Source organism: Phodopus roborovskii, unplaced genomic scaffold, assembly GCF_943737965.1.
Source record: "Phodopus roborovskii unplaced genomic scaffold, PHOROB, whole genome shotgun sequence".
NCBI lineage: Eukaryota > Metazoa > Chordata > Mammalia > Rodentia > Cricetidae > Phodopus > Phodopus roborovskii.
Genome location: NW_026126651.1, coordinates 2,859,907 through 2,884,117, shown reverse-complemented (window position 1 = coordinate 2,884,117; position 24,211 = coordinate 2,859,907). Strand labels below are relative to the sequence as shown.

At 52.9% G+C, this 24,211-nt stretch overlaps 1 protein-coding gene across 1 annotated transcript in view; it reads right to left on the bottom strand.

Moving 5' to 3' along the window:
• Positions 1-4,149: 4,149 nt before the first annotated feature.
• The window catches only part of LOC127213928 (nodal modulator 1), a 49,060-nt gene continuing 28,998 nt past the window's right edge, over positions 4,150-24,211 (bottom strand). The window contains exons 19-31 of the mRNA XM_051174392.1: positions 22,121-22,339; positions 21,957-22,039; positions 20,121-20,280; positions 19,864-19,990; positions 17,683-17,796; positions 16,933-17,060; positions 15,647-15,788; positions 12,115-12,198; positions 9,668-9,778; positions 8,322-8,423; positions 6,767-6,886; positions 4,917-5,009; positions 4,150-4,705 (exon numbers count right to left, since the gene is read on the bottom strand). Coding sequence (XP_051030349.1) covers positions 4,574-4,705; positions 4,917-5,009; positions 6,767-6,886; positions 8,322-8,423; positions 9,668-9,778; positions 12,115-12,198; positions 15,647-15,788; positions 16,933-17,060; positions 17,683-17,796; positions 19,864-19,990; positions 20,121-20,280; positions 21,957-22,039; positions 22,121-22,339 — 1,615 coding nt within the window. The 3' untranslated portion in view covers positions 4,150-4,573. The remainder of the gene's footprint in view (positions 4,706-4,916; positions 5,010-6,766; positions 6,887-8,321; positions 8,424-9,667; positions 9,779-12,114; positions 12,199-15,646; positions 15,789-16,932; positions 17,061-17,682; positions 17,797-19,863; positions 19,991-20,120; positions 20,281-21,956; positions 22,040-22,120; positions 22,340-24,211) is intronic.

Below are 24,211 nucleotides of genomic sequence, written 5' to 3'. Positions count from 1 at the left end.
TGCAATTAAAGTTGACATTAAAAACCCAGGCTAGCCAAAACAATCCTGTACAGGAAAAGAACTTCCAGAAGTTTCACTGTCCCTGATTTCAAGCTCTACTACAGATAGCGCTATAGTAGTAAAAACCGTGTGGTAGTAGCATGGACAGGTGGATCAGTGAAATTGAATCAAAGACTCAGATGTAAATCCACACAACTGTGGACACCTGATTTTCAACGAAGAAGTCAAATTTATACGATGGAAAAAAGAAAGCATTTTCAACAAATGGTGCTGCTCTAATTGGATGTCTGCGGGCAGAAAAATGCAAATTGTTCCATATTTATCACCCTGCACAAAACTCAAATCCAGGCGGATCAAAGACCTCAACATAAATCCAGATACTCTGAACCTGATGAAAGAGAAAGTAGGCGATAGTATTGAACACATTTGCACAGAAGACCACTTCCTGAACAGTAGGACAGACAGTGAGGTCGACAGTTAATAAATGGGACCTCCTGAAACTGAGAAGCTTCTGTAAGGCAAAGGACACAGTCAACAAGACAAAACGACAGCCCACAGACTGGGAGAAGATCTTCACCAACTCAAGAAACTAGACATCAAAATATCGAATAATCCAATTAAATATCAAATAATCCAAGTAAAATATCAAATAATCCCAAGTAAAATATCAAATAATCCAATTAAGATGGGGTACAGATGTAACAGAATTTTCAACAGAAGAATCTCAAATGGCCGAAAGACATTCTTAAAAGTGGCAAGATGGTCCAACTGCAGTCTGCTTGACCTCTCCCCCAACACTTTTGGGTTCTTACTGCATCATAAATAAACCATGTTCCTGTATTTCCGTTTCCTCGGGAGTCCTTCTGTTGGGGACATTTCTCCAGTCTCCTCTTGCATCTCTAACTCCCACGCCATCTTGACAAAGAGCATACCTACTGCTTTGGATTGCAAGGCCTCTCCCCAGGGTTTTGAGAAAAGACCAGAACTGCTAGCCTGGGGAATCCTTAGCCGGGGCACATTTTCAGATGCACAACACCAAGTCCAGCATTGTCTGTGTATGCCGGGCATCAGAACGGAAACTTTCTTTCCAGCCCTTGAGACCATTTTCTGAAAAAGAGATTTCAAACTGTTTGACCTTCAGGCTCCACAAAACCGGGGTCAGCCTTTTTCAAGCTAGTATGTCCCGTGCGTGCGTGCGTGCGTGCGTGCGTGTGTGTGTGTGTGTGTGTGTGTGTGTGTGTGTGAGAGAGAGAGAGAGAGAGAGGAGCCCTGCTTCCCAGTCCTGGGACAGAAGCAAGCTCCCACTGTCGGAGAAACAGGTCTCTATGAAGACCCAGGCTAGCAGGACGCCAGCCACAGTGGTGGCTTTGCACAAACATCCTGAAACAGTGAATGCACAGAGACATAGCTGGTGTGTGGAATGTCTGGGTCCTGAGCTCCTCAGCCTTCCTCAGGAAGAGACTAAGGAAGAGCGGGGGGAGGAAGGGCCACCTCAGCCGGGGCACAGATACTGAACCGAGCCCTCTGTTCTGAACAGGTTTTCTCAAAGGCAACAATTGAAAAGTAACAACGAAACCTCCATTTTGTCATGTCACGGCGAAGTTAACATTCACTGGGCTTTCCAGTCGTGACATCTATTTCAATACTCGAGGCATCTCCGGCATAGTCACTAAGGCTCTGGTCTCCCTGGGAGGAGGGTCTGCGGTGGCAAAACCCCGCCTTGGTGGAGGGAAACCCTAGAGTATCCGCAGAGCCCACGGGACCTTTGAAAAAGACATGAAGTTTGGGGAGCAGGGAAGTCGGGGTAGGTCAGGAGAGGCTGGGAGAGCACAGTGTGTGAGACCCTCAAAGGAACCCTCGCTTTAAACAACTTAAAGATTTCCGAGCTTCCATTTTACTTGAATGGCATGTGCCTGTGTGTGTGTATGTACAGCTGCCCTCAGAGGCAGGTGTGGGCACCTGGAGGGGGCTCGAGGTCCTTGTATTCACAGAGAAGCAGTAGGGGAACCAGGAATGTTAAACACACATGGCGGTCTCTTCAAAGGGTACAACCTCGTCCCCCGACCCGGCCAAGGCTGAGAGCAGACAGTTAACAGCCTGGTCTCCAGGCCAGGCCACACCCCCTTACCTCATCTTGGGCCTTGTTCCCCCTCGGACACTTATGGGAACTGTTTTCCTTAGTCAGTGGAGCCTGTCTTTATGGACAATGTCCCTTATACTGGCTCTTGTCCTAAGCTTTGTTGAATTCCTTATCTCCAGGAAACTTTCCAGATTGTATTGTGCCTAAAATAAACTACTCGTGATCAGACTGAGCTGTGTTGAATTGAATTTCCTGGTTGCCTGCTTTGGAATAACACTCTGCTGGTCATGTTTGCACACGAATGTGTGTCTGCACACACACACACACACACACACACAGGTCCTCTGGAAGAGCAGTATGTGTTCTTGACTACTGAGCAATCTCTTCAGCCCAGATTTTTTTTCTTGAGTTTTGTGTGTATGGGTCCTTTTTATTAAACTGCATACATGTCTGTGCATATACTATTTTATGCAGTGTCTGGTCCCTGAAGAGAACGGGACTTACAGATGGTTGTGACCCAGCTCGGAGCTGACCGGGTCCTCCAGAGATTTGTCTCTGTGGGATTCCAGATCCCATCAAGCTGACAACTGAGATGAACCATCAGTGTCAAAGCCAGCTTTTCCCCCCTGAACTTGCCCAATTTCCTCCTGGGCTACTGTGGCCTTCAGGGACACATCTCTTCCTGTCTTTGGATGCTCACTCTTGTGACTCTGCTCCCACAGCAAAGCCGATGGGACAATGGAAAGTCCTCATTCATTCACACTTGTGACCCACCTGTCACGTGCCTACACCTGCACACAACACACATTTTCTGAACACGGGCACACCATTTGGCAGAGGCAGAACACAGTGGTTAGTGACTCTTGGATGTAAGTTCATATTGCTAACTGTACAAGGCTGATGATGCCCAAGGTCCATGGACAATACACAACAGGGTCCAAAAGAACCTACAGCTTCAAGCACTCTGGATACATCCCTGCCCTCTTCACCCTTTAAGACAGGGTCTAAGGCACCTAGATTAGTGAACTCCCTTGGTAAGCCAAGATGGCTCTGAACGCTCCATCCTCTTGCCTCAGCCGGGGCAAAGGAGCCTGTGTTAAGCCAGGAAGGGCTACTGCTCTTTCATTCTACTCCATGAATCTTTCTTCCCAACAATTTGGTGTTTAGAGTTAGCAACGAGAATGCTCCCCAATCCCCAAACAGGAAAGACCAGAAGGCATTTTCTCATGTAGCCCAGGCTGGCCTCAAACTCACTATGTAGCTAAGGATGGCCCTGAATTTCTGATCCTCCTGGGATTACAGGGTGTGCACCACTGGGCCTTTTGGGACAGTGTGGAGGATGAAACTCAGCCTTGTGATTGCTAGGCAAGCATTCCACCAGCCTAGCTGCATCCCCGGCCATCCAAGAGCTCAACACAGTTAAGTGTCTCATCAACTGTGTGTCACACAACTTTTGTGCCACCCACAATCCACCAGACAGAATGTTTACTCCCCATGGAGGGAACTGGTGCTCTCCCCCGATCTGTCTAAGCAAACGCAGAATGTCAGAACAGGATAAATCCGCTCTCAAACAAATTGATAAAGCAGAGTGAGCCAACCCCAACGGTGACCCATGAGTGACACGGTGAAGCTGCTACATTATGGCCACTTTTGGAGCTGGACAGAGCCCACTGACGTTTAACTGTCTCCCATAAGCTTTTAACCTTTACACTGTGTCAACAAAAAGCCCCATTGAACTCTAAGGGTGGTGTCCACTTGGAGAGAGTTAGAAACATTGGGTGTGGATTAAATCTCATCTGTCGGAGAGGCTGGTGCAGCTCACCGTTTCTGTGTAGGCAGCAAGCAAACCCACGTGGCCTGTGTCAAGTGGCCAGTTCATATAGACACAGACACACACACCAAGGAGTCTTTCTGGCCTCTCTAGAATATAGAATATGCACCCCAGGGGGGGTCACTGTGCCCCGAGTGTGGCCACAGCCCCATGGCCCATCTGTCAGTCACTGTCCTGAATGCCCACACGCTCTGCATGCACCTACCACAGTGCCTCGGCCCTAAAAATTGACATTAGCTACAACACAAGGAAGTGGGTGACTTTATTCAGTCGAGCTCTCGACAGGTCCTTCTGGTGTGGACAGACGCTGCTGCAGCTTCCAGGGGGCCAAGTGCAGAGGGGGGTTTGGGGACAGTCCAGCAGCAGGAGCTTCACCATGAAGCCAAATGCCGTGTTTACTGGAAGGTATGACATACGTTCTCACGCCACCGGCTCAGCTTAAATACTTCTCTGACAAAAATAATAATAATAAATTATCTTCAACTCAGAAAATAAATTGTGTTCAGCAGGGTGACAGGGGGGTCCATTTGTCGCATTGTACCGCAGGGCTACAGGAGAGGACAGGCGGGCAGGACAGCAGCAGAGGGGTCACAGGGCCCGGGTCCTGCCTGAGGTGAGCGAGCCCGTGCCTTTGTCCCCAGGCAGGTGACAGCCTCTCTTCCTCACGTGCGTCTGGTCTTCTGTTTCTTGGTCTGTCTCTTCACGTCCTCTGGGCCGCTGCTATCAGAGGCCACCTGACCAAGGGCTCTGACTCCCTGAAGACGACTCGTCAGCTGCAGCAGCAAAGGAACGAGCTGGAATGAGAGACACCATGAGACGCCTCTCTCCAGGGCACACCCCTAGACATGGACTGGGCGTAAGGGTTAGAAACGATAGCACTCAAGTTAACCCCCAAGGAGACACAGGGGTCCGGGACAGCCGCCTGGCCCGCTCCAGCTCGCTCCCATGACTTCTGTGACACTCGCTCACTCCCGCGGGCTGTCCCCTGACTCCTGCTTTCCCTACCTTGTCGTGGTTATAGCCCGCCAACAGGAGCAGGAGGGTCAGGGGCAGGGCGATGTAGGACCCTTGTGCAATGTCTTGCTCAGGCAGCTTCCTCTGCAACAGAGAGCCGTGAGTCCCTGTGAGTTCTCACACCCGTCACCCACTGCCACCCGGAGCTTCAACCCACTTAGCCACCACCCACACTAGCACCCACCAAGGTTACCCACAATCCCTTGCTATCAAAAAAGAAATTATGGGTGTGGGTGTGAATCACCTGAGTCCGATAAACCCGAGACTCTGATCTGAACTGGGGTACAAGGAGATGTCAGTGACCAACACTCTCTTTTACCATCACAGATGAACTCACGCTGGCTGAGCATGACCTTGAACCTCTGGCCTTCCTGCCTCTACTTCCCAAAAGCTTGTACCAGCATGCCTGGTTGCTGCAGGCTGGGTATCCAACTCAGAACTGTGTGTGTGCTTGACAAGGACTGTCCCAGTGGGGCTACAGCCCCCAGCCCTGCACATCCAAAGGCAGACTGACTCAAAAGCATGCATACAGAGCAGAAAACCGCAGCCCGCTGCATGCCCACACCAGGGGTGTGCTGGGCACCCTGCGGGCCGTGGCTACGAACACACTCTCCCCGATTCCCCTGCTGAGACCTGTCACAGGTGAAGCCAATGAGACACACCGATAGAAGGGCCTGGGGACACAAGTAACGAGGAGGAGGAGCCGTTGAGGGTGGGCTCAGTGCCCTCATAAATCAGGCTGGGAACCTGCCTCAGCCATCCGTGGAGCAAGACACAGCCACGGCATCAGTTATGGAGCAGAATGGCGCTGGGCGCACGGCATCCGCCAGTGGGATCGCGGGTCCCAGCCCCTGGAACTATGGGGAGCAGTTGCTACTTGGAAGTTACCTGATCTAAAGCAGATTTTTAGTAGCCTGAACAGACTGAGACACACAGGGCCTCCACACAGTGAGAACAGCACTGCTATGAAATCTAGCAATCCCCGGGCATCTCGAAGAAATGTAAATCTTACTTTTCCCAGAAGCAATGGCTAACTCCACAGCTGTAAAGTGAGGCTTTTCTTTCTTTAAAAGAATGTTTTACATCATTTAGTGTGAATATAGTGTGTGTTGAGTGATGTCTGCATGTACCACGCACGGGTATGGTCAGAGGATAACCTGTGGGAGCTGGTTCTCTCCTTCCACCACGGGAGCTCCAGGACGGCCCTTGCCCGCTGAGCTACCTCAATGGCTCGGCTTCTCTTGTAGTGCAGCCTCTGGGGCTCCACTCTCGGCCCCCAGCCTGAGCTTGGGCCTGGCACCCACCTCTCGAACCACTGACGTTTCAATTAAGTTCACAGTGGCCCCACCACACACAAGCTCCCAAAACCAACGTAAAGATCTCCTGAATGCAGAACACACACACTAGCTTTGTTTGGACACCGTGGAGCCGCCTACTGCAGAGGCTGAAAAGTCGGCCAGGTTCTTTGCCCGCAGGCATCTGGTCAACCTGTCTGCTGTCTTCCCTTACAATGCACTGATTGAATTATCGAGGCTGCTGTACTGTAGCTGTGCCTGCGGTCATTTACACTGTGTCCTCTGAACTGCCCGTGAAGCTGCGGTTGTTGCCACAGACTGCAGTGTCCAATGAAGGAATGCAATGGTCATGGGGAAACGGCGTCCCTCTCCCTCAAACCCCAAGCCACTGGTCCCAGCAAGTCTGCCCTGCCATGACACTTCCCACACAGGCAGCGGTGCAGGGGATGGAAGAAAGGCGTCCGGGGAAATCCAAGATGGGAAAGCCGCGTGGGAGTCCTGTGCCCTCCAGCTGTGGGTTATTTTTTAATCCACACTCTTACTTACCGTGGGACTGAAGACCAGAGTGATGTGCTTGTGGTAGCCCGCTGCAGTGAAAGAAACTTGCGGCAGGACGTAGTCATACTGGGATCTGGGGAGCGTGGAGTCCAGGAGCACGACGTAGTTCTGTTGGTGTATGACAGACAGCTCAGCCAAAGCAGCCACTGGTTTGTAAGGGAGCCCCAAGTCTGTGCATCCAACCGGAGTCACTGACTGTCAGGCTGTGACGGCCATGGGGCCCGCACCTTGTGGTAAGATGAGCCATGGCGCGCCTTTATGAGCAAGTCCAACCTGGGTGATTACAGTCCTTGAGCATTGGCTTCAAGAGACACACTTCTTACAAGTGATTCAAGGGGGGTGATGGAGCCGCGTGGGAGCCAGCACTAGGGGACAACGAGACCGAGTGCTCGGGATGTGACTCGACTGGCAAATTCTAGAAAAGTGGCTTTTCTACAATGCTCGTGGTGAAAACCGAGGCCTGTATCAAACTCTGACTATGCGAAGACTAGGGTGATCATCCCTATTTCACAGATAGCGGTAATCCGTGTGGCGAGAATGGACAGAAACCTCAGGCTCCATGACAGCTGGCTCTCGTGTACACAAAGGAGTCCTGTGTAACAAACAGCCCCGCTGGGGTGGGAAGAAGCTATGGGATAGAGTACCACACACTAGGCTCACAGAGAACAGCCCCAAACTAAAGCCATGGAAACCAAGTTCTCTGCAAAGCCAGTCAAGCCAGTAACTGACAACTCAGGGATGGAGGACAGACACAGACCATAGCTCAGAAAATGCCAAATGGGGAGAACTCAGGGACACACTGCAATTTGCCAAACACAGAGAACGGGATGCTGCTTGGTGGGACAGAGCTTGCCAGACATACGTGAGGCCCTAATCCAAGAGAAAGATGGGTAAGGGTGCCCTGGTGTAATGATATTTCCCAACAGTGGGGCCATGAACAACTGGGCAGCAAGGAATGAAAAAGCAGAAGACAGGGAGCTGATGAATGACAGGCTCTTCCCTGAAAAGCACAGATCACAAACAACGTACAGAACGGCAGCAGCTTTGAATCAGCACGCTAGCTACACACTCACTCTCTCTCACACACGCACACTCTTACACACAGACTCACACAAACTCACACACAGTCACATACACTCTTACACACATATACACTCACACATACTAACACTCAGTCACATCACACTCTTACACGCTCTCACATATATGCACGCACACACACTCTTACACAATACTTACACACACGCACACACGCATGTACACACGCACACATGCACACTCATACATTACTGAAAAAGACCTAAAGGAAACCAATTAACACCCTCTCACTCCTTATTTCTGGAAGCTGGGATTATGTCTGATGGTTTTCATTTCTTTCCAAAATATCCTACTAGAAATGCGTATTACTTTTGTAAATAGAAAGACAGTGAATTGGCAGGCTCATGCCTGCAGAGCCCACCCTCCTGTGCCTGAGTGGGCACACTGTGCAGTGGCATTTGGACTGAGTCATTAATAAAGCTGGAGTGCCCGGGGCGGGCATTACCTCGCCGTCTCGGAGTAGCGGTGGAAAGTGGAAGAAGACGGACTGGCCCAGGGACACCGTCTGGATGGGGTTGTCCAGATTCTCGCTTCTGTACAGCTTCACCTGGGGGCAGAAAGGAAGAGGTCAGTGCCTGTGACCCTGAGGTGACGCCACTCACAAGGGGACAGCTTCTCTCAGGCAGGATGGGAAAATGGGGCTGATGTGACCGATCCCTCCCCAAACAGTCCAACCCTAAGACCCCAGTAAGAGCAATGCAGGGCGGCAAGCTCAGGCAGATTTTAAACGCTCATTAATGCCATCATGGCGGAGTGAAAAACCAGCCTCCACGTGCCAAGTGTGCAATAAGCACCCCATACACAATACCGCCAGCCAGTCCCAAGAACAAAAGAGCACCCATTCACAGGGCCCCAGAGTGCTGAAGGCACCTAGGGTCTGCAGACTTCCCCTGGGGCAGTGCCAGCTTCACTCTGGTTAGCTCACCAGGTGGCCGAACTCACGGGACCTGACCTAGAGGCGCGGGCGGTGGCCTTTGGTCCTGCAGTCATGGGCAGGTGCAGTGCCATAGGGGGAGGAGCCACAGCCCCTGCCCAGGCAGAGGCTGTGCGGGGGGGGGGGGGGGGGGGGCGCACCACTGCCTGCCTCCAGGCCACGCCTCCAGGCCACGCCTAAGACCATGTCTCTATTCTCTGGCTGCTCTCAGTATTGCAGGTAAATAATTCATTGGCTACATTAAAAATCAGGTGATTGCGGCTGACTTGAAAAGTGATTTGAACTGAGTCAAAATTCTAGCATGGCAACTGCCAGGTGGCATTAAGGCCGTGGGGCCACCCTCACTCACCCCTGCACCAGCCCCTCCCTGACAGGGGTGTGACCACTCAGCTCAACTCACCTGCAGGGTACCCTGACCCTGTCTTACCCACCCCACACATCTGGTCCTGAGTAAGGGGGCGGGTCAGGGGCCAAATCTTTCCCTGTGCTCCAAGCACACTGCCCAGACCCTGGGGCAAACCATTAAGTCTCCCGGAGGTCACAGGCCTTTTTATGAAAGGTCTACATTTCCCGTGGGTTTTGTCAGAACTGGGAGACAGGTTCAGGTCACCGTGTCCAAGGTTCAGGTTTTAAAGCAGAGAACTGAGGGGCTTGGAAGTGCTGTGTGTGCCGAGACAGCAAGATGAGCAGCTCCCAGACCGCCATGTTAGCACCCACACTAGGAGAACGAACTGTGTGCGCTACATTGTCTAAAACTGTCTCTCAGTCGGGACTCCACTGCCACAGAGCCAGCCAGGACAGACATGTCTCCCGCTGAGTCTGAGAGGACAAACTGCCTGTGAGGGCTCTGGTCTTACCCACAAAGTGGAAAGATACTCAGAAGAAGTGATCACATTTCCACTCAGGTCAAACTGGTTGATCTGCCGGAAAACGATGATGCTCACGTCATCCACGTCATTGTTGCCGACCTGAAGAGAGAAGGCTGCACTGTGCGTCTGCCTGTGGGAGCTGCCTCCCTTCCCAGGGAGGGGATGGGTCTGTCCAAACTCACACACAGCAGGCTCCGCCTGGCCCACAGGCGCTGCTCTACACGAGTGTGCTGTTTACTTTCTAAGTTTTCACTACCCGCTTGTCTGGCCGTCCCCACACCCAAGGGGAGACCAGAAAGCTCACTTCCCTTTCAGACCTGCCTGACTGCAGTCTACACTGCTGCCCGAGAGCCTGGCCTGAGCCACCAGAGCATGACAAGTCAAACCATGAAGGACTCTGGTGTGAGCGGCAGTTGCCCAGCTGTTTAAAATGGCAGAAGCCATCAACCCAGTTCCCAGGTCAGCAAGTCCTACAGTGCCCACCACTGTGCTTTGAAAATGCCGGCAGGCCTCTAAGGAAGCCCTCCAGTCTGTCTAGACAGAGACTACCACTCTAATGGCGTCTCAGCCACTCCCCGTGAATGACAAGGGTCAAAAGCTGAGAGGCTACAGGCCCTAGAGGAGAACTCACTATTGCTGTCCAAGTAGTCATGTGCCAAACTGCCTTCCAAATACTTATGTCTATGCTCCTAGATCTACGCTACTCTTCTATTTGTTTTTGTTTTTCAACATATGGTTTCTCTGTATTGCTTTGGAGCCTCTCCTGGAACTAGCTCTGTAGACCAGGCTGGCCCCGAACTCACAGAGACCCTCCTGCCTCTGTCTCCCAAGTGCTGGGATTAAAGGCGTGCGCCACCACTGACTGGCTAATATACGCTACTCTTAATGTTGGCCAGAGAAACTTATTTTTGCAGTGGACGGTGGTTCACGAAGAGACTCATAGCTAATCAAAGTCCTGAAAACTGAGTGCGCATGCCTAAATGGGACATCTGCATCAACTTCCACCAGCACTCCAAGCCTCCGGGGACACCGGGAAGAATGTAAGAGGTTGGGAAGGGCAGCTGTGAAAGGCTGTCACCTGGGCAGGAGATGGCTGCTCTCAGGAACTCAGAGCAGCTGTATCAGCTGCATGTGACAAGCCAGTATCACTGTAGGTAGCATAGACGCAGGCCCAGAATTACAGGATGCAGGGGCTACTGGCAGTGGATGGCTCCTGGGGAAGGGAGGGTTGCTTTCCTTTGGGGGTGTGGCCACTGCCATGCAGCCCCGCCCCAGGGGACAACCACACATCCATGCTGATATGAACAGTACTGACTCTGGGGGCCATTGCAATAAAAAGACATGAATTTGGAGGGAATCAGAAGGAGGGGAGGAAGGGGAATGAATATGATTAAAACACATTGTACATATGCATGAAATTCTCAACGAATAAATAAAAAATACTGAATAGTTCTTCAAAGAACTTGTAAGGGTTGTAGAGATTGACGCTTGCTACACAAGAGTCAGGACTGAGCCAAGGTTTGGACCCCGGAACCCATGGGAGACAGGTGGGTGTGGCGGCCAACCTGTAACCCCAGCACCCGGGAAGGGGACATGGGACCTCCAGGGCAAGCTGGCTGGCCACGCTGACTGAATCTGTGAGTTCCAGGTTCTGCAAGAGACCCTATCTCAGTAAACAGGGAACAAGCGAGGAAGATGTCTGACATCGCCTGAGGCTTCCACCCACATCTTCCTACATGTACAACCACTCACATAGGCACACCACACACACACGACCACACACACACACGACCACACACACACACTCACACACGACCACACACACACTCACACACACACACACACACACGACCACACACACATACCACACACACCACACACCACACACACACACAACCACACACACACACACGACCACACACACACACACGACCACACACACACACTCACACACGACCACACACACACACTCACATAGGCACACCACACACACGACCACACACACACACGACCACACACACACACTCACATACACACACACACGACCACACACACACACTCACACACGACCACACACACTCACACACGACCACACACACACACACGACCACACACGCGCACACACACACGACCACACGACCACACACACACACACGACCACACACACACACGACCACACACACACACGACCACACGACCACACACACACACTCACACACACGACCACACACACACACGACCACACACACACACACACACGACCACACACACACACGACCACACACACACACGACCACACACACACACGACCACACCAAACGAGCCCCTCCTCAGACGCTACTCATGAGGATGCTATCTGAACTGGATTTACAACCCTACCCGGAGGAGCACTATCGGGGAAGCCACAGCCCAGCCACGGCAGAGGCCACGCTTACCTCAATCACCCGATGGTGGGGCAGGGCCCGCTCGATGTGGTCATTGCCTTCTGCCTTCAGCTGCACGTGGTACATACACCCTGGCTACGAAGATAGCAGCTGTTACTTCTCTATAAAGTCTGTCACACGTGTCCCACACGCTTCACCACACGCGGTTCCCAATCTGCACCTGCCCACTTCCCAAGGAGACCCTTTTAGAAGCATGCTGTCGACAAGACACCATGAGCAGCGTGCTGTCTTCCAGCTCGGCTTCCTGACTCACACAGGATTGAATGTGGCTCGTTCCCTGATTTGTCTTTATTCTTCTAGACTCTTCCTCCCTCTGTGCCCACCCCAACCTCGACCTGTACCTGGGTCCAGTGACAAATGGAACTACACTGCCTATCCTTACAGTGGACCTCAGGCAAGCAGGACGAGGCTGTTTTTCTTTAAAAGAAAAAAAAAATTAAATGTTCTTACTTATGTTCGTTCTATTACTTAAATTTACAGAACCAAAAACACTGTTGGAAAAGCTCTGGTATCAACTTCCAGCCACCAAAAGCACAGTTCTAGGGTCAAGCTCTGAAGCACGGGTTAGGGTCTCAGGGAAACCCACGGTGGACAGTTATTTTTATCACAGCACAGGCTGGATAGCAGAGCTCTGTTCTCCTACTGCTGTGCAGCTGAGCATTGCTGTATGCACAGGCAGACTACAGAGCCTTGGGCCCCCACAGCAGCCTCCGGGACATCACCCTTTTAGGACCATGTTCTTTTTTATATGTCGCTCGAATTCTACAAAGAGCACATGAGGTCTTTAAAACAAATAATCTTTTTACTTAAATAAATATACTGTGCCAAAGATGTCCCACAGACCCCAAAATATTACAGCAGAATCCCTGCTACGGGTTATCTTCTACAGCTTGATGGTAAGAATCTACTCCTAAGATACCAACTACTCATGTCACAGAACATAGAGAGTCACCTGGAAGCTCACCCCTCTACTGGCTAGCATTGTTAGGGCTAGAAGACACTGTACACAATATCAGAGGAGAAAAGTAATCATCCGTCTCACCTAACTACAAACCCTGCAAGCTACAGTTACAAAAGTGGCACCTGCCGTATAGGAGCAACCTACCCCCTTTTTGCTTTATTTTAATGATTTTTGGATGGAAGGCCTGTTCTACAACATGGAATCCACACCGGACGCTGCTAAAACAGCTAAGAACACGAGTAGAGAAGATAGGTCATGGGCCCTAGGGGAAAACCTACTTCTATTACAATGTAAAGGATCAGAGCACTGAAATGACCCCCGATGACATATCGCCACAGCCACAGATCAGGCCTCACTAACCCCACACCTGAGAAACTGCTTGCTGCAGACGGTAATTAACGTGGAAATCCCCAACTGCACAATGGAGAATGGAGACTTTCCAGTGCGCAGCCCTAACTGGGATGTCCACTTGATTACATAATGCCAGTGCCCAGGGGCCGGTGTACAAAGGCGTAGTGTGTATGGCTTCCAGAAACAGCATGAACTCAGGGACTGACAGCATGTGTCAGCCCTGCAGCTAAAACCAGACAAAAACCAGCATGGAGGAGAAGTGGGTACAAAGGCCCACCCGCAACCACGGAGCTCACCGTACACGATAGTTTCGGGATAAGGAAAAAGGGGTTTCCTCCCACCAAGTGATGTTGGGACCCCAGCCACACTCCAGGGAGCGTTCAGCCTCATGATTTATTTCTACTTTTGGAAGGGTTTTTGAAGAGAGAAAAAACAAAGTCGAGCAGTAGGAAGGTAGAGACAATCTGGGAAGAGGTGGAGGGGGGAAAGAATATGATCAAAATATATGAAATTCTCAAAGAATAAATAAAACATTATTAAAGTTAAAACATTGTAAAAACCAGATCAAGGTGAGACCACAATTAGACAGTGCTCAATTAGGCCTGGAAGTTCTAGGCAGTCATTTTCACCTTGGGGAAGAGACTCAAAGAGAGGAAGACAGCACTATTAAGGCCGGAGAGAGTAGCCACTGCCACCGCCAGGCCAGGCTACAATCCTTCTCGGCCCTTGGCTGGCTGTCCCAAGGAATTGCCTCCAGCTTTTGGCAGCTGTGCTGTCCAGTTATGTCAACCTGGCACAAGCTGGAGTCCTTCAGGGAGAGAAATGGCTTCACAGGGTTTGCCTGCAGGAGATCCGGCAGGGCAGTTTCTTAGTGATTGATGGGGGAGGCCCAGCCTTGATGATCAGTGCTGTCTCTGGGCTGGTGGTCCTGGATGCTATAAGAAAGCAGGCTAGCAAGCCACGGGGAAGTACTGTGGGGTAGTCAATCACACTGTGAGTTTGTGAATTTGTATTAAATAAAATCAATCTCGGTCCAGGGGGCAGAGCCAGCAATGGGTTTACAGGCAGCAACTATAGAGTCTGGAGGAGCCAGGAAGATGGGTAGAGAGACGCACAGGATAGAGTAGGGTGGAACATGGAGTTTTGCAGTTTTTCTTTTTGGAAAGACATGTCTCTTGCTGGGTCTCCAGCCACAAAGGAAGTCAGCTGGTTGCTTCTCGGCCTCTCTGATCTAGCAGGCTTCAACCCCACATCTGACTTCCCAGTCTTTGTTGGTCAACAGAGAAGAGACTTAGTTTAAACCTGCATATTACAGTGGCAGAGCCAGGGCCTCGGGACTGGAAGTCCCTCCAAGCTGTGGGCCTGAGTGGCGGACAGGATGCCAACTGTGGGCCATGGGGCCACAGATGGTGGCTGAAACAGCGATACGTTCAAGTACAGCCACTAAGACGACAGAAAAGGGTCAGGAAGCAGCACCCCTCCATGGCCTCTGAATCAGCTCCTGCCCTGTTTGAATTCTCGCCCTGACTTCCTTTGATGATGAAAGTCTAAGTGAAGCAAACGCTTTCCTCTTCAGCTTGATTCTGGTCATGAAACAACCCTAGCTGAGAGAGCAGCCATGTCTAAAGGTGCAGCTTTTTCCAGAGACTTCTCCGCACGCACTCAGGCCAGCGGTGTGAAATAAACAAATGCAGCCAGGCGCTCACCCCCTAAGTGGAGCTGAAACCCTTCATCTACGAAGGCCTCTCCAGCTTGCCCTGCTCTGGAGAAACCACTGAAGACTCGCGGGCAGTGAGTGAGGCCTTCCATGTGGAGAGGCCCACACTGCCTCAGGAGCAAGCCACTCAGGAGTACCAATGAGTTCACACCGGGGGGAGGGGGCAGCTGTGGGGAGCACTGACAGAGTGATCACCATGGAGAAGTTCCGAACGTGTTAGCTGGGAACTAAGATCAAGCCAGGCCAGCAGGACCCTGGAGGAAGAAAGGTGATCCGCCATGCTGCCGGGAAAAGCTCTCTTTCTGGGTGACTCGGACAGGAGAGGATCGGGTTGAATTTCCTGGTGTTCACCTGTCTAGGTTGTAAGTTATTTCTCCCTGAATAAACATCTATTTGGCCTGTTTGTTTATCCTGATCCTTATTTACCGCGATACTACCCCACAGGGGCACCACTGGCCGCGAGAGGGAAACGCCCAGAAAAACCACAGCCTCACCAGCAGTCCCCGTAACCGGAACTTGCCCTCCTCGTCTGTCACAGTGTCTTCTCCGTAGATGCTACAGTCCTTCTGGCCCACAGCTTCCACTGCAACGCCCTGCTCTGGTTCTCCATTTAGAGAAGACACCGTGCCGTAGCAGCTGCGTGACAAGGGGGAAACCGGAGGAGGGACCTTCGGTCTCTCAACACGAGGCCTGCATTGCCACGGCCACAGGCAGAGCTGTCCCGTGGGGACACTCCCGTGGCCAGGCTCTTCAGCAGGACCTAGCCACCTCCCGCAGACCTTGCCAGCAGCAGGACACACTGTAGTCAGCGGCTCCTATACATTTGGAAGGCCACTCCAAGAGGCTGTAACACAGGGGCCACACTGTCTTCATCCTTGCTAAGCTTTAATTTAAATTCCATAATGTGAATAATTCACAAGGAATTTTTCCACATAATCGGTTGAAATGGTCCGTTTTTCTACACCTAATCTCTGACTACCCTTCATCCGAAGTGCTTTTGCAAAGCCATTTAGGCACGCATGCGTGTGTGCGTGTATAGAAGCTGAACCTCTACACAGTGCGCACCCGCTCAACTGCAGTTAAAATTTGCACAAACCGTCTGAGTACCGAGAAGAAGCAGGAACCCTGGGCGCCTCCTGGAGGGGAGGTGGCGAGCACGTAGGCAAGAATAGAAAGACCACTTACTTATCATGTGCTTCTTATTCTGAGGGCTTTGTTGCTGTTTCGGTTCCAGTTGGTTTGGGCTTCTTTGAGGCAGGGTCTCTCTATGGAGCCCTGCCCGTTCTGGAACTCATTATGTACACCAGGCTGGCCCCAAACTCAGATTAAAGGTGTGCACCACCATGCCAGTCAAGAAAGGCAATTTCCCATTGTCTACCCTCTTCCAACATTTGCAGTTCTACTTGAGTTATTATATTTCCTTCTCTTAAAAATGTAATCATACTTAAAACATTTACACACACACACACACACACACACACACACACTGGGGAGGGGGGAGAGGGGGCACTGGGGAGGGGGGACACTGGGGAGGGGGGAGAGGGGACACTGGGGAGGGGGGAGAGGGGGCACTGGGGAGGGAGGAGGGGGGGAGAGGGGACACTGGGGAGGGGGGAGAGGGGGCACTGGAGAGGAGGGAGGACACTGGGGAGGGCAGCCGTCACCTATGCATCTCAAGGAAGAGCAGAGTCGCCCCTCTGGCCTCTCCCTTGTCTCAAATCCCTCCCCGCGTTGAGTCAAGTGAAGGTGGGAGCCCCGCTGAGCTGGGGAGGGCACACACCTGTAGGCAGTCCGGAAGCCAGTGATGGTGATCCGCAGGTTCTGCCCCTCCTGCACTTCTATCATCTGTGAGGACGGCTCAAAGCGGAACTCCTTCATCATGGGTTTAAAGTAGTACTGCCCAGGGCTCTGCCAAGACACAGTCAATCAAGACGGCCGCCACACTGCGAATGGCTGCAGGCCACAATGAGGCGCCATCAGGGCGACACAGAGATGGCAGCCCCAATTCCTGCCTGGCACGGACAGGAAGCCGCTGCTACTACCTTTAGCACCTCCACAAAGCAGTAGCCCTGCCTGAATTTAAAAAATGAGAGCCGACATAAACGGCCCCAATGACTCGGCAGACAAGCGGCAGGGTGTGAGCAGAGGCTGGGCTCACAACGCCGGTGACCTAGGTGCCTTGAGGCCAGCCCGTGTAGCCCCAGGCCACTCCGGGACAGAAGTCAATGCACCAAGTGTGCACTTGGTGAACCCCACTGGCCAGGGCCTTGGGCTCGGCACTTCACCCCCTTTACACGTGGGATGGGCTCAGAAGAGAAGCAGGCGGACGCCACCGTGGAAAAACAAAGCTCCCTGGGGAGGGGCTGCTGTGGTCAGGCGGCTGATTACATTGCCTTGATGACAAGTGCATGGACAAGACCACACGGGCGCCAGCTGTGAGAGCCCTAACCATTCACACCGCGCTGTCCTCGGGCTGTGCAGCCACACACCTGTGCTAAGTCCCACTGGGGGCTGTGGACCACAGCCTTACCAAGTTCGAGAAGGTCAGAAGGCCGTTGTCCTGGGTCAGGAGGTTGGAACGAAACACACCACCACTAAGGGATAAGAGGACCCCAGGGAGGGGCTGATCATCTTCCGCTTTTATCTGGGGAGAAAGGAGCAACAGGGCAAGGCCAAACTTAATAACCCCAAAGTAGTGTTGAGATGCCGTGGAAGCTTCCAGAACTCTTTCTATGGCCCATACTCACAATGCTGGTATATTGAGGGGCTGGTGGGTGTGGAGGGGGCAGAAGTAGCAGGCTGTGCATGGAGCTGTGCAGCTTGCTCTCCTCAACAGTTCACCCAGTTCCCGTCAGCCCACTTTGCTGCTGTTTAACTGACAAGAACCCTGTAGAGCAGAGTCCAGCAGTGCAGAGCAAGTGGGCCAGCTGCACCCTTCTGTGGTACAACGGGGAGGTGACCAAAATGTACACCACTAGGAATTGCTGTCACAGTCTGAGTGTCAAGTGTCACCACGGGGTCACGTTTGAACACTTGGTCCGGAAATGGCGGTGATACTTAGGAGGGTGTGCAAACTTTGGGAGGCGCCTCGCTGGAGGGAGTGGGTCGTGATGGAGGATGGAGGCTGGCACTTGGTACCTTTCCTCTGCTTCCTAATCTATGGAGATGTGGGCAAGTGGCCGCCTGTCCCTGCTGCCACCATGCCTCCCTATCAACATGGACTGGACCCTCAACCCATGAGCGAAACCAAATCCTGCATGCGTCACAGGACTGTGAATTATCTCTTCATGGCAAAACAGGTTCACCCCATATAAATAATTTGGACTTAGTTTATTAAAAGTCCATCCCCCAGAGAGTGTTTCCATGGTAACCTCCCTGGCATCTCCTCAGTGGCTACATGAGCAGAGTGTCTTCCACCTTCCTAGTCATTGAATTACTTCCACGAATGCCATCTATCTGTGTTCCTTTCCTTGGAGGTTGCTGGGTTCTCAGCCGTTGTAGGCTGCTTTTGCTGTTGTTGTTGATTTTCTGAGACAGGGTTTCTCTGTGGCTTTGGAGTGTCCTGGAACTCTGTAGACCAGGCTGGTCTCAAACTCACAGAGATCCGCCTGCCTCTGCCTCCCGAGTGCTGAGACTAAAGGCGTGGCCACCCCCTCTGGGCTGTAGTTTCTGTAAACCACAGACGTCATCTATGGTGTGTGCGCTTCTTGCACAACTGCGCCTCCTCGCTCTGGTCTAACGCGCTCAGCAATGGCGTTTCAGTCATGTGTGATGTGCTTTCCACACAGCCACACTCAACCATTTCACAGCCCGTGCTGTACAACACACTGCACAAAACTAGTGGACAAAACAGACACCGGGCACCACCAAGGGAAGACAGCGCAAATGAGGGCAGCCTAGGGAGAGAGCGTGATTGGCTGAGAGCGCCTAGGGAGAGAGCGTGATTGGCTGAGAGGGCCTAGGGAGAGAGCGTGATTGGCTGAGAGCGCCTAGGGAGAGAGCGTGATTGGCTGAGAGCGCCTAGGGAGAGAGCGTGATTGGCTGAGAGCGCCTAGGGAGAGAGCGTGATTGGCTGAGAGGGCCTAGGGAGAGAGCGTGATTGGCTGAGAGCGCCTAGGGAGAGAGCGTGATTGGCTGAGAGCGCCTAGGGAGAGAGCGTGATTGGCTGAGAGCGCCTAGGGAGAGAGCGTGATTGGCTGAGAGCGCCTAGGGAGAGAGCGTGATTGGCTGAGTGCCTGCCCAGCATGCACAAAGCCCTGGGCCCATCCCCAGCACCAAATATACTGAGAACTTGGGAGACAGAGACAGGAGGGTTAGGAAGACTTCAAAGACACATTCCACTACACAGGGAGTTGGAGGCTGAGAGGCCAGTCTGGGCTAGACACCCTGCCTCCCAAACAAACAAACAAACAGTGATGGCTGAAACATGCACAACCATGTGAAGTCCACGTCTCTCCACAGTTACCCAGGTGAAGGAAGGAAGGAAGGCAGGGTACACAATTCCACTCCTACAAATGCCCTGAAAGATGGTAACTCAATGACATTTACGGGCGGCATCGGCGTGAGGGACCGTGGGGACAGGAAACTTGCTATTGTGACAGTGATGCTGTATGCAACGTGTGTGACTATGTGTGAAACTGACTGTGCACTTTCTCTGCAGTTTATCATCACGTGCATTACCCGCAGTGAAGTGATCTTTGAAACGCATTACCTCGAAGCTCACGCCAGCCAAGGCGTAAGCCTTGAAATCTCCCACGGTCCCTTCCACAGCGGTCAGCACGTAGCCCTCCTTCTGTGAGGTCACTGTGTACTCCAGGTCACTGTGCAGAGGGCCAACACTGCAGGGAAGAGCCAAACACTACAACTGCTGTTTGCAGCCTCAGCGGAAGCCCAGCCCCCCAGGGAGCCTGAGCCCACCTGCCTGGGAAGGTCCCTGCTGGGGCCAGTGGGTCCTCTTTGGGGACATACCTGTAGGCCCCTTTGTCGTCAGTGAAGACGGTGATCAAGGGTGAGCTTGCCCCCTTCTCACTGATGACAATCTCGACTCCCTCCAGCTCGGGGTGGATCTGGCCTTCCAGGAACAAGCCCGCCTTCCCATGGATCTCAATCAACTTCCCTGGGCAGCTTTCTAAGGGGGGGGACACAAAAGGACGGATAGTGCGCTAAGGGGGGGACACAAAAGGACGGATAGTGCGCTAAGGGGGACACACAAAAGGACGGATAGTGCGCTAAGGGGGGGACACACAAAAGGACGGATAGTGCGCTAAGGGGGGGACACAAAAGGACGGATAGTGCGCTAAGGGGGGGGGGACACAAAAGGACGGATAGTGCGCTGGGGGGGGGACACAAAAGGACGGATAGTGCGCTAAGGGGGACACACAAAAGGACGGATAGTGCGCTACAGAGGGCGCAGCGGTGCCCGCTGGAGTTCTCTGAAGAAAGAGGGCCCAGACCTGACACATTAAACATGAGAAGCTCCAGCTGGACAGATAGACGGTTCAGCTCTACAGGGCTGAGGACATGAGTCTGAATCCCCAGAACACATGTAAAAAGCCATGTGCCTATAACCGTGGCAGGCGTGGCGAAGGCCTCCTGGCTGCCAGCCTACCTCAAGAGAGTAAGGTGGAGGCAGAGGAAGACCTCTGAGATCTCAGGGCTGCTGCTCAGCCGGGACCGATGGGAAGGCAGACCTCTGAGATCTCAGGGCGGCTGCTCACCAGGGACCCATGGGAAGGCAGACCTCTGAGATCTCAGGGCTGCTGCTCACCCGGGACCGATGGGAAGGCAGACCTCTGAGATCTCAGGGCGGCTGCTCACCAGGGACCCATGGGAAGGCAGACCTCTGAGATCTCAGGGCGGCTGCTCACCCGGGACCGATGGGAAGGCAGACCTCTGAGATCTCAGGGCGGCTGCTCACCAGGGACCCATGGGAAGGCAGACCTCTGAGATCTCAGGGCGGCTGCTCACCCGGGACCGATGGGAAGGCAGGAAAGGGTGGAAGGACACACCAGAAACCCGCTCTTCCAACATCCTCAACTCACACCGTACCAGTGTCCCACGGGCAATCACTGTGACAACCCCTCCCGGAAAAGACCTTCCCTCTACACCTGCCAACAGGAAGACCCAGAAGCAGGCTTGGTAACTGGTGGTATGGCTTTTCCTCTACCTTCTCGATCAATCAAATAAAGGAAGACAGGTCCTTCTCCAAAATCACCTTAATACTATCTTTACTTAGACCATTCATTTCTTTTTTTTTCTTGTTTTTTCAAGACAGAGGTTCTCTGTATAACAGCCCTGGCTGTCCTGGAACTCATTCTGCAAACCAGGCTGACCTCGAACTCACAGAAACCCACCTGCCTCTGCCTCTAAATTAGTCATGTGCCACTACTACCCACTGACTATTCCTTTCTTTTTTGGGGGGGAGGGGAGGGAACAACAGGTTTTTCGAGACAGGGTTTCTCTGTGTGGCCCTGGCTGTCCTGGAACTCACTCTGTAAACCAGGCTGGCCTTGAACTCAGAGGTTCAGCTGCCTCTGCCTCCTAAGTGCTGGGATTAAAGATGTGCGCCACCACTGCCTGGCCAACCGTTCATTTCTTTATCTATCCACCCAATCATCTATGTACATACATACACACACACACACACACACACACACACACACCCCTACCTACCTGGGACACCAAGTACCAAAGAGGCTTTTGGGTGGCTTACAAACATGGCTGCGCAAATATAACACAAAACACGTTTAAACACATGCAAAGAGAAACAAAGGCCTGCCACTCGCTCATGGAGTGGACACGTACCTCCGCTGACCGTGGCCTCCATGGACGGGGGGTAAAAGAGGAGCTCTTTGGACGAGGGTGTAACAGTGATTCTCTCTCCAGGCCTGAGGAGTGAGAAGGTTCAGGTTGGCGGGTTGGTTCTACCCCGAGGGAGAGCGCACACGGTCAAGAACACAAGCACTCACCGGGCCCAGTAGGAGAAGTCGTAGGAGAAGGGGCCCTGAACCTCATCCACCATCTCCTGCCCAGGAGGCCTGGCCCTGCCCTCCTCAGCCTCTTCCCTGCCCGTCTTCTCCCTCTCCTGCCTGCGGGTCTCAATCTCTGCCAGCTGCTGTTCCCTCCGCAGCTCCTGTGCAGACTTTAGAGGGCCCAAGACCAAGGCTGGCTCGCTGTCGATGGACGATCTGGAGAAGACACAGGGGTGGCTATGGGACCTGGTGCTCACATTGCACTGAATGTGAACTTGACATTCCCACACTGAGTACTCATGAGCAAGAGCCAGACACCCTACAGTGATGCCACAGTGGCATAATCCTTCATTTTGAAAATGCTAATTAGGAGGCTGGAGATGTGGCTCAGCTGTTGGCTGCTCTTCCAGAGGACCTGGGTTTGATTCCAGGGCCTCTCTGGCTTCATGGTAGATAGGCATGCAGGCAAAACATCCCATATACAGAAACCAAAATAAAAGTAACATAATAACGAACATGAATCAGTCTGGCAGAAAATAAAAAATGGGGCCGAGGAAAGAGCTTGCTCGATATATAACCATGAGGATTTGAGTTTGAGCCCCCAAACACACAGTTTGAAAAGATATGGGAGTGTGCTTGACATTCCAGTGCCGGGGAGGCTGAGACAGGTGGACCCTGGGGTCCCCTGGCCAGATGGCCTAACCTGATCAGCAAGCTCAAGGCCAGTAAGAGACCCTGCCTGTCTCAAAACCCAGGTAGATGGCTTCCGAGGAACAGCACCCGAAACTGACTGCTGTGATCCCTATTCATGTACCTGCATCTACATGCGTGCACACATAAAACTATAGAATAAAAGAAGGGAAACTGGACATGGTCCGGCACAGCCGAAGATGCTGGCAGAACTGGCTGGAATAAAAGACCCTACACTTGAAGAAACCCTGCCGCTTCCACACTCCAGACCTCTGCCTTTCAAACCTGCCTGGGCACGGTGGCCACACCTTTGACCTTTGATCCCGGCACTCGGGAGGCAGAGGCAGGAGGGTCCGAGTTTGAGGCCAGCCCGGTGTCCAGAGCGAGTTGGACAGCCAGTGCTACAGGGACTCTGTCTCGAGGAGGCGAAGCACAGACCAGAGAAAAGCGGAAGTGGGAACCCAGGCGGAAGGACAGGCTGACGTCACACTCCAGCAGGCAGGAGAGGACAGGGACAGGAAAGCCACGTGAGACACAACCCAAGAAGGGAAAGCAGCCGCGGCGCCCAACGGTGGAGGGCGTGGTGCACTGCCCAAGTCCTTCTGAGAAGGTGACACTGGGCAACGAGTGGCAGGAAGGGAGGCTCAGGAGAGTGGGTGCAGGGGGCCGTCCTCGGGGCAAAAGTTCCCAGTGCTCAAACGATGGCAAGGCCAAGAAGCCTGGCGCAAGACTTGTGGAAGGAGAGCAGTCAGAGAGACGGGGGGGGGGGGGGGGGACGGGGGACGGGGGCGGGGCCAGGGGGACGGAGGGGAAGCAGGGTCACACACACTTCAAAGCCCTGTGTGGGCTCTGGAAGAGTCTGGGTGGGACCTGCTGAGTTTTCAGTGGAGGAAGGACTCATCTCCACACTAGACTCACTGGCCGCTGTGTGAAGACCACTGACTCCTGAGGCACAGTCAGACAGAAGGGACCAGAAGCCACTGCAAGGGCCCAAGCCCAAACCATGGAGAGTGGTAAGCAAGCAAACACTAGGCCTGGAACAGTCAGAGGATACGTTCATCGCAAAGAAAAAGCTTTGCTGAGGGGCTGGCTGGACCAGGGGGAGCAAGGGACAATGACCAAGCGCCATAAATCAGGTGGGAGGTGCCACTTCGGAACAAGGGAATGCAGAGCAGGTCCACAGGTGCCACAGCCAGCAGCTGGGTACAGCCCGGCAGGGTGGAGAGCCCCGGGTAGTGCCCAGCCAGAAACACAGCTCGTAGTCAGCACAAGCCGATGACAGGGACACAGCCACCCCCCCCCCCCCCCCCGCATGCTTCCCCGTGAGACTCAGCACTACAGGGATATTCACGGTGGCCTAGGAAGCCCAGAGTGGCACTCTGACAATTCTCAATAGTG